The 14,125-nt window shown below is 32.9% G+C and overlaps 1 protein-coding gene across 1 annotated transcript; it reads right to left on the minus strand.

The window, feature by feature from the left end:
• Window positions 1–6,487: 6,487 nt before the first annotated feature.
• LOC149906237 (C-type mannose receptor 2-like) lies at window positions 6,488–12,468 on the minus strand. The gene is made up of 7 exons (XM_090104253.1): window positions 12,423–12,468; window positions 11,982–12,095; window positions 9,959–10,102; window positions 8,646–8,840; window positions 7,799–7,932; window positions 7,114–7,234; window positions 6,488–6,797 (listed from the first exon to the last, which is right to left on the minus strand). Exons 1-7 carry the CDS (start codon window positions 12,466–12,468, stop codon window positions 6,613–6,615), a joined length of 939 nt encoding a protein of 312 aa, XP_089960379.1. The 3' UTR covers window positions 6,488–6,612.
• Window positions 12,469–14,125: the final 1,657 nt, after the last annotated feature.

Below are 14,125 nucleotides of genomic sequence, written 5' to 3' on the forward strand. Positions count from 1 at the left end.
AATCTGCTCTTTTCACTTGAGTGCTAGTATTACGCTGGTTTTACGGGAGTTCTCGTAAAATTACAAATTTATATGAGTTCTTCGAGTGGTTTGAAGCTTTCCAATAACATTTTCTGGTTTATGGAAAACATGTGATTTATATCCGAATTTGTTATGGACTTGTATTTCCAGATTTGGGACACAAGGTTATATATACTTGATATTGAAACTCAATCTCAATTTGTTTCTTGTTAACATTTTTAAAATAATGTTAACTTGACTCTACACTCTATAAGTAAGAAATAACATCACATTTAAACAAAATTATTCGTTTTTTCCCATTATAGGGGTGGATTGTTGAATCGTTCTGTATTATAACGTTATACAAAATACAAATACAGTAGTTTTAATTTACAGTTTTATTTTTTTCATGTTTACATCCATACTAATATTATAAATGCGAAAGTAACTCTGTCTGTCTGTCTGTTACTCAATCACGCCTAAACTACTGAATCAATTTTCATGAAATTTGGTATGGAGATATTTTGATACCCGAGAAAGGACATAGGCTACTTTTTATCCCAGAAAAATGACGCAATCCCGGAAATACCACGGGAATGGGAACTATGCGGGTTTTTCTTTGACTGCGCGGGCAAAGCCGCGGGCGGAAACCTAGTAGTCAATATAAAATCAAGTACTTGTTTTTTTCTAAATTATTATGATTGATTTTTAAAAAGAAAATTTTGACACCATAGGTAACGCCACGGGAAACCATAGTGAAGGTGATAATCAATAAAAATAATAACAAAGTCTACGGGAGAAGAGATATTTGGCAATGTGCCCCAAGAGCCAGTCAGTTTTCCATTGAAGTTGTAAACACCATGTCCCCTTACGCAACCCTGTTCGCTTATTTTGGGGTACGTTTTTTGTGATTTTTTTCTTTATAAATATTATGTACGTATTAAAAAAAATTAAACAGTTTTTGAGTGGAGTAATATGCAGTTAATTTGTTGTATTTGTTGCCTGTATGTTTATACAGTTATATAAACAATTAACTGTGTTTTAAACCCGTTAAAATGTGTTTGTAACGGACGCGGAGGACCAAAAATGCGTTTGTTTCATGGCGGTAGATAGGGTCGAAGAAATATTATTATGTTGCACTCAAATTGTGAAATTAAAAAAGGTACCTACGCTATGTTTTGATACTATTTCTTATTACTGTGTGTTTTCATTGTTTACGTCTAGTATGATTACTGTTGCTATCAGTAAAGCTTGAATATTACGATTAATAATATTTTAATCACGATTTAAATCCGGTAAACTATACTCGATCCAAATTTACTTACCTATTAAATTATTTAATCCATCAGTCCTCGGAATCACAGACACAATAGAAAATCTATTGTGTCGCGCCCCGATCGGGCCTTACGGTGGTCAATGGGTTAAGAATACTTCTTACATTTCTGAAATATCATTTTAAATAATCCATATAAAACTGTTTTTCAGTTAAATATATTATGAGTGTATTGTGAATAAAATGAAGTGGTTTCTGTGAAGATTGTCAAGAAGGAAGACACTTAAAGTACGAAAGATATCGAGTGTGTGTATTTTTAAATCAAGTTTCATCAAAAAATGTCTTGACATTATATTTATTGTTCGTATAAAACAAGATAAAAAGTAAAACAACTAAAACCCAACTACGACAAAAAACGACGCTGAAAAAGTATAAAACAAAAGTTAAATTGATGAACTAATAAAGAAGCTATGAACGAAAAGATGTGAATTATATGCAATCAGCCCATGAATACAGGTAAAGTCACAAGCAAATGCTAGTAATATATATATATATATATATATATATATATATATATATATTCAAAATGTGCAAGTAAAAAGCTTTCAAATGATACCAAACACGGCATATTTATCTGAACTTTATTTTTTTACGCTGTATGTTTTGTCCGCTAGAGGGCGCCACATTAGATTTTGTGAAACCCCATATAGCCTATAACCAGCGGACAATTAAGACGCTTCTAATGATATGTCATTTGTCGAATTCTGATAAGTAGTTTAGAAGTTACGAGGGAACAGATGAACATACATACATACATACATACATATATACATACATACATACATACATACATACATACATAGCCTGTCAAAATCATAACCCTCCTTTTGCTTTGCCGTAGTCGGGTAATAAGAGTTAAAACTTCAGGACACTTTTTGTTTGTGAAAAATAAATTAAGATACTGAAATATTTATTATTTATTTATTAAACAAAGTTTCCAAAAGAAAAAAATAATAAGAAATAATCAGATTGTTTAAAACGTAGATAAAAATAAGCATCCTGTGTAATATCTCGCATCTAAAAAAAACTTTCTACAAATCGCTTCAACCAAGTGAATTTAATATAGCCACTGAGCTATTTATCTAAATTAAAGCAAATAGATAAACATAAACGTGGCCTCATAAACTTAAGAGTGCAAACAAGTATAAATGTATGACATCATTGAGAGGCACGCATGCGCACACCTGCATCCCTTAGAGTTCAGCTAACCTACAGTAGTATATATATTATATAGTCTAAGGTTCTAACAGACGAACGGTAAGTTTTGAACGGCAGAGGCTACTTCAGCCGTTGCCACACGTCGACGGCAATCGTCGGCACGTCGACGTCAGCAGTCAATATGTCGATGGCTGCCGTCGACAGGTGGCGACGGCTGAAGTAGCCTCTGCCGTTCACAACTTGCCGTTCATCTGTAAGAAGTCTTATTTGTCAATTTAACTACGATCAAAGGAAAATCATTTAAATTACCTCATCGGGAAACCGTCATTTCGCCTTTTGAAGTTTGCAAAAAATTGCGGTCATATTTTTGTATAAGCAAGAACATAATTGCGGAAGAATTATATGCATGAAAATTAGGGAAATGAGGAAAATGAAGTGAGATGTAAACGACTTTTTGGAAAAGAGGGTTCTATATTAGTGAATTTCCTTTATACATTAAGTTGTATATTGAATACTAAAAATATCTATACTTAATATTATAAAGCTGAAGAGTTTGTTTGTTTGAACGCGCTAATCTCAGAAACTACTGGTCCGATTTGAAAAATTCTTTCGGTTTTTGATAGCCCATTTATAGAGGAAGACCATATATTATAGGCTACTAGCGGTCCGCCCCGGCTTCGCCCGTGGTACATGTTTACGTTTTCTCTACATAAGAACCATCCTCGTACTTCAAGGAATATAATAAAAAAAGAATTATTGAAATCGGTTCAGCCGTTCTCGAGTTATGCGCTTACCAACACATTTTGCGATTCATTTTTATATATAAGATAATATATTATTATCACGCTAAGACTAACAGTGTAGTAGCGATGTCCTCTCTAGTACGTAGTACATAGTAACTCAATGCTACCAATACGTTCTGCTACATTCACCTGAATGATTTTAAGTAAGAGCCGATTTTGACCAGCTGTAAACGCACAAATTTAGTTCAAACTCTGTACATATGTCAAGGATTGGTAACAATATAATTTCATGAGTTCTATTAAAGCGTATTTTTACATATTTTTAACTAAACTTTTTCTGTTTCAGCTCTACTTCCTCTTCATGCTGATATTCTTCATAATCCTCTGCATCACGTTCGTCCTGGTTATTCTCTGGTACAATAAGAAACATGGACTCAGTGCCTTCGATTGTCATGAAGATACACCAATAAGGAGACCAATTATTAACGATCCTGGACCTAGTAGAATGCAGTCATTGTAATGTGAATGTACGGACTTTATTCAGAATATTTTGACGTGACAACGTCTTATAATTAGATAGAGCCAGCTGCACGCACGAAAAAACATGACTCACGCGGCGTTACCTCGCTCTGAGGCGTTCCATGTAAGGCTTGAAGTGCGAGCGAGAGCGCGGAACGAGCGACAAAGAAGCATAATCGGACGTTGTCACGTTCAACTATCGTCAGTAAACTGACTTTACAGACAACCAATTTTTTGTAATACATTTTGGAACGAAAGAAAAAAACATTTAGTCGACACAGTTTGACATGAAAATAAACAATATAAAGGTTCAGTTTTTTGCCATTTCATTCCGGAACCCTAAAAAGCAACGTTAACTGTGTGTCCCGCAAAAAAAGGATTCTACGAATACTAATAAATGCTAAAATATCTCTGTCTGTCTGATATTGATGAAATTTGAAAGAGAAATAGACTTGAAAAGAGGTATTTTGTCAAGAAAATAAAATGCGAGTAAAATACGGAATGGAAATAAGACGTCCTGACGTGAAGCTAGTTTAGTTATAAATTTTCTTGCAAGTGAATTTGTGTCTGTGAAAATAAAGTGTGTTTCTGATTTATTGACAATATGGAACTGAGAGTTACCTGGAAGTAAAGTAAACACTTTATTGAAAATCTTTATTGAAAAAGTTTCAAAATAATACAGTTAAAAAAAATAATTTGGGGAAATTAAAGCCTGTGTTAGTTAAAAACTGTGTTACAGGCTTTAGAATCCCCTCACAATCTTAGTATATTGGTTGCCTTTTTCAACTTAAATAATTTTACAATGTTACACTGTTTTGTGCGTATTATTTATTCAAAGGCACTTTTTTGTAAGTTATACCTATTATGCTAAACTAGCATTCCGCGCGCGGTTTCGCCTTCCTTGCGAACCTTCCTTGCGTTGCGTAGTTTTAAAGACTTAAGAATACATAGGAATATAGGGACAGAGAAAGCGACTTTGTTTTATACTATGTAGTGATAAAAAATTGTTAATAAAAATCGGTCACTGAAACTTATAGGGAATACATCCAGATAGTTTTAAAACTGTATTTTCCTGTTCATAATACTTATCTTGACCGCCTCCTGGATACAGTGGTTGACGCGTGAGCGTAACACCGAGGGGTCCTGGGTTCGATTCCCGGTGGAGACGAAGAAAAAAAATGTCTCAGTCTGGCAGGACACAGAAGGCTGATCACCTACTTGTCCCAAAATAAAATCGATCAGTGAAACAGATGTATAATGCACTTGGGGACCCCTTACCCCACTTGGGGACATGGGACCTCACTTATACTTGTCTTGTTTATTAGTTTGTTTATAATGCAGAAAACTTTAAGAGAAACTATTTTCATACATTTTTACCATGCAAACAAATAAATTTTAATGTAATTTCATACCATAAACATAATAGTTATCGATAAAATGATAATTTTATTGTGAAGAATTAGAAGTAGTTTTACTTTGTATGGAAAAAGATTTTTATTTTTTGTGAAATCAACAATACTTTGTTATTATGAGGTTTTTCAAATGCTCGTAAAGGTCGCATTTCTCAAGTTTTGTGTTTTCATTTTATTACAGACTGCAATATAAAATATTTGCAAAACAAGACATTAAATTTAATTTCAAACATTACCCTCCTTCCAGTAAAATCGGATAAAATAAATTTACTGGAAAAGCAAATAATAGAAAAGGCAAATCTTCTGTGACTCGACATTTTGATACGGTAAGCAATATTAGGTATAAATCTTTCAGACTTTATCATAAGCTAGGATTTGCCGACGTTATTTGGGTGTAAATATATTTACTTTATGTTGTCTTTTACTGTGCATTTTACGAGGTCAAAAACCTATTTACGATATGATTTTGTTGTCTTAAACTTAACAAATAGTATATTAAAACTTTGCTTGAGACGTACGCTATCCGTTCGTGAAAACAATAAAAATCGGTGCTACTGATTTTGAGGTTATCGTGAACAGACAAACAGACGCACGCGGTAGAGGACTATGCTTTATTTCGCACAGATAAGGCGTTCATAAAAAGATTAAAACTTAAGAAGATTTCCAAACTGTTTGAAAGTCAGTTCATTTTAGCATTTTAGTCTGGAGAAACAGGCAGTTTGAAAAATATCATAATATTTTTTATTGCTTTTATGGGTTTATTAATGTCCTCTTTGGAGTAATAACAGCTTTTGGTTGTATTAAATATTATACGGTGAAGTAAAACTACAAGAGCTTTTGATAACAAATTTATTTAGTCACTTACATAGCTACTGGATATCAGTACAATAAATTTTATGCATAATATTTTAAAGCATTTGAGGACGACTCAAGTTTCTTTGTTTACACTTGAATGCATCAGAAGGGGTCGGGTTTATATTATAAGCACGATCTTCTATTTGAAAAATGTCGTAGACCTTGTTTCCGTAAATCGACGTGTAAGTTATCTGTGGTAAAGCGTTTTACGCGTGATAAAATGTGGAACAATATATTACCTACTAGCTTTCCGCCCGCGGCTTCGCCCGCGTTTTCAAAGAAAAATCCGTTCCCGAAGGATTTCCGGGATAAAACCTATCCTATGTCCTTTCTCGGGTATCAAAATATCTCCATACCAAATTTCATGCAAATTGGTTCAGTAGTTTAGGCGTGATTGAGTAACAGACAGACAGACAGAGTTACTTTCGCATTTATAATATTAGTAGGGATTATGTATTATAATTTTAAAATAGCTTTAAATATAAAATAAAAACTAACATGATTTTTTGCACTTTTTATACAAGTTTTGAAAATATAATGCACTCTTATTTCCACTTTACTAATTGACGATTTAATAAATTTTTCTAATACTTTAAATATCGTCATTACAAGCCAAGCTGCCAGGATCCTTTTCGCATATAAACGCGTATTTATTCTCACACCAGAGGTCGTCAAACATGCCGTTCCGGTAGGTGGCGCCACAGAACTCCCCTGTTGTGGCGTTGTTTGGTTCCCCACCAGAGAATTTATCATAGCCAGCTTGGAGTAGAGTATCACCTGAAAGAATATACTGTTAGTACAAGCGATATAGAAATATTATAATTAAGTTTCTAAACTCTTTTTATTATGATTTATACTGAACGAAAATTTTCCAAAAGAATACAAAATTTCGTAAAACAATAGAATCCTTGAAAAAAGTTTCCTAAATATTTAAATTTGTTCCGTGTTAATCCACTATTTAAAATCGCGATTTATCAGTCATTAAGAGTTTAGCAATATTGGAAACTTCGCAAATATAATATAATAATGGGTTGGACGAATCTTGAAATCAGCTTTTCATTCCTCTCTGTTCATAATAATAAGAAGTTCTCACCATTTATGGTCAGCCATTCTCCGTGTTCACCCCAGTCATGGAAGCCCAGGAAAGCGACGTCCTTCCAGAAGTTTCCACGCATCTTGCTACCTGGATACTTGGCGAATAGCTCTTTGATCACCTGGAATAGAAATCGAAATATTAATTTAAATTAACTTAAAAGATGGTAAGTATGGAGGAGGAAACATTAGGTAAGGTAAGGTATTTAAAAATTAATATTGAAAATGTGAATCAGTTTAAAACAAAAACAGTGAAAAAAAGCTCTAGAGTTAAATGTTATAAAATTTTGGAAAATTGTTCAAGACTAGTTTTATTTAATGTAAAATGTATTATGTACTAATATTAGTACATGTATATTTTACATTAAATAGAAAACTATAAATTCAAATTCAAACATAATAAACACGACATCTTTCGGAAACAAACAAAAGCATCAGACTAAGCTACTACTAAGGAGACTCCTTTTTTTTCATTATAACTATAAGCACAGACTAATAATAATATACTACGTATACAACTATAAGGTACCATCATCCAAAGCAGTTTTTGCAGATACTGTAACGTAACCATCAATTCAGAAAGCAGTTTCTGCAGATATTGCTACATAAGTATTTTAATTACAGGTACCATCAATTTTAAAAGCAGTTTATACAGAACTCTGTAGTCCTGCTATATTACTACTCACATGTGCTTCTATTTCGCTGTTAACTATAGCAAGGTATCCGCCTTCAGCAGCACAGGTCATATAAGCCCTGGACCAGGTGCGAGGAACTGTGTGGAACTTGTAGCAACTGCCTGTCCTCATGTCAATATTGTATTCTGTAAATTTATTGTAATTACAGTTTTTGTACTAGATGTACTAATGTTAAACGGTGATGAGATCTATGAAGGAACAGGTCTGCCTACAAGAGCCTATGCACTCTAAACTTATAGATCTGCATATTTCGTAATGGTCCGGGAACACCAACGATGGATGAGATTTCCAAAGAAGTTCTAGATTATTTTATTTACAGAGGAATAAGTCTATCAAGGGAAAAATTGAGTATTTATTCATAAGTATTTTTAAACATTTAAACAATATACATATAGCATGAAATAAAGAAAGAAAGAAGAGTAGAAATAAAAATGTTGTGTGGTTTTATGAAACCACGGTAAAAGTGAAACTGTTCGAACGGTTCCGAACACTGCTTTGTGTAGCGCATGTCGCGTGACGGTCGGCTGCCGAGTAGGTATACCTACTCGGCAGCCGCGATACACGCGACATGCGCTACACAGACCAAACAGTTTGAGACGATGTAATAAAAGTTTCACTTTAAAAAGTAGCATTCAAACTCAAACTCAATAGTATATTCAATTAGACTTCTAGAAGAACTATTAAATCATCATAACATAATTTTACCATTTACCACTATAAAAAGTAGGTGTATATCATGCAAAGGCGAAGCAAGTACTTGATATATTATGTATATTGTATAGTAACCATCTTTTCATCTGACATTGTTACCTTCACATTAACAAGAACTAGATATTACCTGGATCAGTAGTACCACAGGCACTCATGATCAAGCTCTGAGACATTTTCTTATAACACATATAGGGGTATGTGTCAGAACAGTTAACGTCAGCAAATTCACCAGCGCTGGTCATCAGTATGCAGCTCTCATTATCTTCATAGTTATCTGGTTCACCATCTGCCCAAGTGTGCGGGATCTTGGAGAGAGGAACTCCTGAAATTTTGTCAATTATAATTGGCTAAGCCGTTTTAACTAAGGAGTTTGTTAAGGTGCTTGTAGAGTTAAAAGAGTAGAGTTAAAAGTGTAAAGTTACAAGTGTAGAGTTAGACGCTTTGCTCTACACGAGATCTGATAACTTTTTCAGAGTATGTTTAATGTATATGGCTTCTATAAACAACATTTGATGTGATAAAAAGATCTAATTTACTGCCAACAGGAAATATTTTGTAATACATTCCATCGAGTAGACTTATCGGTCTTGCTTCACTTAAGAAGTAACCTTCCTCATATACATAAAAATAACAGATGGGAATACCCGATCTAAAAATAAACATAATTAATGTATATCTGAGGTCAAAGAAATATAACACGATACGTGGAAGTCAAATCGTGATAACCCCGGGGGAACTTTGAAAACGAACAAGCGGTCCCGACAGATGGTTATCCTATCTGTTTACTCATTTTTCTATTATTTCTAGCACAAATTCTTAACTTTTTCATTCACAAGATCCTTTACCTGACAATAACGAATACATCAATATAAGAATTATCGAAATCTGTCCAGCCGTTCACGCGTGATGCCGTGACAAAAGGAAATTCATTTTTATATAATATAGATATATTTTTCGATAAGTATAATATATTATTCCGGCTTGACCGATTTTTGTGAAGGTATGCTTGCAGAATAAAAATTGCCACGACAGCTAATAATATAAAAAACACGTTCTGTCATCGAAGAAAAAGTAATTTATAACATTATGAAACAGGGAATTCACAATGTACTTTTTTCCTATGTAAATTTTAATTCATATTACTTTATGAAGAAAAAAAAATTCCTGTGTAGATATGAAAATAACAGATTTTTATTAATTGCATGTAATGAAAGAAAAACAAAGTAAAGGTAAAATTATTCGCTACTTCGTAGAAGCGTTTCAATTCTTACAATAATAATATACCAGAACAAGACCAGAACATTGAGAGTTAGTCTCAAAAAATTCGAAAAAACATTTTACGAAACGTTTTATATAAGAGTCAGGGTTGACGACACCAAGTTTTATCGATACAGGGTTGCCCCAAAAAAGTTTCAAATATTTTTTTTACTATTCTCTCACCTTCTGCTGAGAAGAAATCTCCTCTAGAGAATGTTGCGTGTATCCCGGTGAAGATTCCGTTACACTTCAGCTTTGGAGTCACATCCATCATGGAGACCATCGCCTGCTTCAGGTTCTGGTCCAGAGGTGATGCTATTTTGGCTCCTGTAAACGTCACATTCATATATCTACCTATCAATACATCTTCTTAATATATATAAATCTCGTGTCACAATGTTTGTCCTCAATGGACTCCTAAACCACTTAACCGATTATAATAAAATTCGCACACCATGTGCAGTTCGATCCAACTGGAGAGATAGGATAGTTTAGACATGTAGGTACCACGGGCGAAGCCGGGGCGGACCGCTGGTATAGTATAAAACAAAGTCGCTGTGTCGTTGTCTGTGTCTATGTATGCTTAATCTTATCTTTAAAACGCAACAAATTTTGATGCGGTTTTTTTAGATAGAGTGATTCTGTGAGACTCGAAGAAGGTTCCTATATGATGAAGGTTTAGGTTAGTATATAATTTATTAGGTTGTAGGCAAAGCGGGCGAAGCCGCGGGCGGAAAGCTAGTAATTTATAAGTAACTAGCGACCCGCCCCGGCTTCGCACGGGTGCAATGCTGATACTAAATACACTACAGAAAAATTGTGAACGTTTTATAGGTATAAAAATATAGCGGCCCGCTCCGGCCTCCGGCATCGCACGGGTATAAATTAATACATAGCCGGGCGGCCGCAAACGCTACGTCCTGCAATTTTTAAATCTGTAATATCTTCGAAAATATTCACTTAAATCATACGGTGTAAAGGGCCATATAGATCTATATTAAATGAACAATGTATCCATGGTATTTAATTGGTTAAGGATTAATGCTGTTATGGTTAAAATCGCTTCGAAAATTAGCCATTATTTGTCGTAAAAAGTAAATGACAAAAAAAAGTTATTGTGGGTTATCCATAAGAGATAGACATATACCATCGCGGACTTTTCTGTAGACCTTTTCAATGTGTATAATACTTAGTACATTATTTTGATAAAACTCGTAGGGTTCAGCCTGCGTTTGCAATGTAAGCGGAATAAATGTAATTTTTTACGACATCACATTAGAAACCTCAAAAATAACAGTACTTCTCCACTACTTAATGGATCTTATTATACATATAAACCTTCCTCTTGAATCATTCTATCTATTAAAAAAAACCGCATCAAAATCCGTTGCGTAGTTTCAAAGATTTAAGCGTACAAAGGGACATAGGGACATAGGGACAGGGAAAGCGACTTTGTTTTATACTATGTAGTGATCTATCTATACTTCTATATAATATTGCTTAAATGTTTTATGGAGGAGTATTGTCTAATTTTTTTTCTGTAATCGAATGAGAGATCGGGTGAAAAGTTTTTTAACTTTGCCCTCAATCTACATACGAAATTATATCAATATCGGTTCAGTGATTCAAGCGTGAAATCGAAACAAACAGACAGATTGTGACTATTAAGAGTTGAATTAGAGTTACTTTTAAAAATATATAATTAACACAGACGAAATCACTTTTCCTAATCATGTGTAATTTCGATTCATATTTAAAACTAGCTGTGCCCCGCATTGCTCCGCTCTTGTTGATCCTAGCGTGATGATATATAGCCTATAGCCTTCCTCGATAAATGGGCTACCTAACACCGCAAGAATCTTTCAAATCGGACCAGTATTACCTGAGATTAGCGCGTTCAAACATACAAACTCTTCAGCTTTATTATATTAGTACTATAGATAATGTTTATTTTAATTTCAGTAAGGTCATAAAATTGATATTCGCAAATGAACATGAACAAGTTATTAAATTTGATTAATCTTCTTATTATATATTATAGAAATGAATCGCAAAATGTCCGAATCCGATTTCGATAATTCTTTTTTTATTATATTCCTTGAAGTACGAGGATGTTTCTGTTTCTTTTGTTTTTGTAGAGAAAACGTAAATATTATGTACCACGGGCGAAGCCGGGGCGGACTGCTAGTAATTTAATAAATTTTACCTTCAAGGTGACATCTTAATCTTGCTTCTCTCCAATTGGCTGGTATTCTGTGCAACTTTAAGTAACCCTGGGCACCTTGAGAATATCGGTAGTCACATCTGAACCTTTTTCCATCTAGAGTACCATAAAAATAGAGAAAATAATATAGTAGGTAGTAGGTACAAGAAAAAAAAATTATAAACCAATAAATTAAAATAACTTTCTCAAACTACACTAAAAACAGTTTAATATAAAAGTGATAAAAATATTGGTTAAAAATGTTAGTTTTATATTCACAAACTAAATATGTTTTTGTTAATAATAATTAAATTAAGAATGAAAATATTTATTAATAATGTAATAATAAAATAAGTATTTATTTGTTTCTTCACAAGTTACTAAAAATTGCTGGCTACGTAAACGTGAACTAATGCAATTTAATAGGTTATTATAATTACATACGGAGAGAGCCGATAACACAGAAAATAATTAGCACTAAGTTCTTCATTGCGAATACTAAATATTTTGATAGTGAACAGTGTAATATAAACTTATTATTAATACTTTTACATGAAACGATAAACGATACAACACGATAATCGTATCCATTGATGCTTTTTATCATGTATAAACAATGGATGTATTTGGATAAAACTCTGCATGAAGAGATTTTTAAAGCATATAAATCATTCGATTATGTACACGATTATTTACTTTCCTAAGTTCAATGCTAACATGTAATTTGCTTTTAAATTACAATAAATACAAAAGTTTATGACAAAAAGCCATATGCCATTATGCCATATACTTATGTATGTATATTAATAACTTTATTTACCTATGTGAACAAAAATTGTTAAAAAAATTAATAATTTTGCATGCATGGTCATGATGTCCATATCTCTAAAATAATTAATTATCAGTATTTAAAAAACTGTATCGTCTCGTGTAAAATGCTTTTTTATCTCTACTGTATAACGATAAATAATAATACCGGTAAAATAAACAATATTCACCGAGAAAAATCGCAATCTTGTCATTGATATAAATAATTAGGTTATGGAAGGTCAAAGGGTCATTGGGTATTATAATTATCCCGGTTAATCATGGTAACCATGATAAGCGGAAAACCCAAAATCGTTTTATATTATCGACCTATCACTTTTAATTTTGTATGTGGGCACTATTTTAAGTGACAGACCGAAAAAAAAATTTGCAATGAATACAATGAAACCAATAGTTGATACGCAAACATTTATTTATTTATTTAAGGATATTATTATTTTTGTTTAGGTATAATATTAATTTAAATATAAACAAAAATTTGTTTTAATCTAAACTTGTTAGCAATTACGGAGATACAATAGAACAGACAATCTTAAACAACAGATGCGGATTCTAAAATCATATTAGTGTTATCCGATTAAATAATAAAAATGGCTCTCCAAATAAAATACGAGTTAAAGTAATTAGAAGTGCAATCGTTTCCTTCCCACAGATCTAATAAACGACAATAAAATAGCAAAATTTAAAAATAAAGTCTTATTTCTGAAATTTTTATTTTAGCTTCAAGTTACATGGAGCGTAGCAATTAATTTGTGTTGCATTTTAAGCGTGAAATAAACGGTAATAATGGATTTATTTTCCACATTCATACATTCGCGTGACTGAAATTTTTAAACGCCAATTTCGACCAAATTTTTAATATTTCAACTAATGATTACAATTTTGATTATACGGCTAATTCAGCGATCCTTGTCCTTATAAAGAAAGTTTCTTGTCAATGGTTTTTGTAAGTTATTTTCAAATAGCTTCTATTTTGGGATGGAGTATACATGAAAATCTAATAAATTTCAATCAACAACATCAAGCCAGATTTGTTCCTTCACTCTACATTGATTGGTCAAACAATATTTTATCGATTTAGCTTCAAAACTAACGGAATTTCATACGAGCTCTCTTATACTAAAAAGCAAGAATGCTACAAAATTTCAAATATCCAATAAAACCAGTAGTTAAGTCTGTACTATATAGCTAAGTTGAGCTAAGGCAACAAGTGTCAGATATTATTTTATAGGTATACTAGCTGTCCGCCCGCGGCTTTGCCCGCGTTTTCAAAGAAAAACCCGTTCCCGTAAGATTTCCGGGATAAAACCTATCCTATG

The sequence above is a fragment of the Colias eurytheme genome, chromosome 8 (assembly GCF_061535395.1).
Source record: "Colias eurytheme isolate Ceu_HAF_F1 chromosome 8, ilColEury1 Martin Lab GWU primary, whole genome shotgun sequence".
Classification (NCBI taxonomy): Eukaryota; Metazoa; Arthropoda; class Insecta; order Lepidoptera; family Pieridae; genus Colias; species Colias eurytheme.

Bases quoted from the DNA above. Each gene is read 5' to 3' on its own strand.
- LOC149906237 (XM_090104253.1), bottom strand. From the start codon at position 12,468: ATGAAGAACTTAGTGCTAATTATTTTCTGTGTTATCGGCTCTCTCC. The intron at 8,841-9,958 runs GTGAGAGAATAG...ACAAAATTTCAG, and splicing joins AGATTTCTTCTCAGCAGAAG to GAGTTCCTCTCTCCAAGATC. The intron at 6,798-7,113 runs GTGAGAACTTCT...ATATTCTTTCAG, and splicing joins AGAATGGCTGACCATAAATG to GTGATACTCTACTCCAAGCT.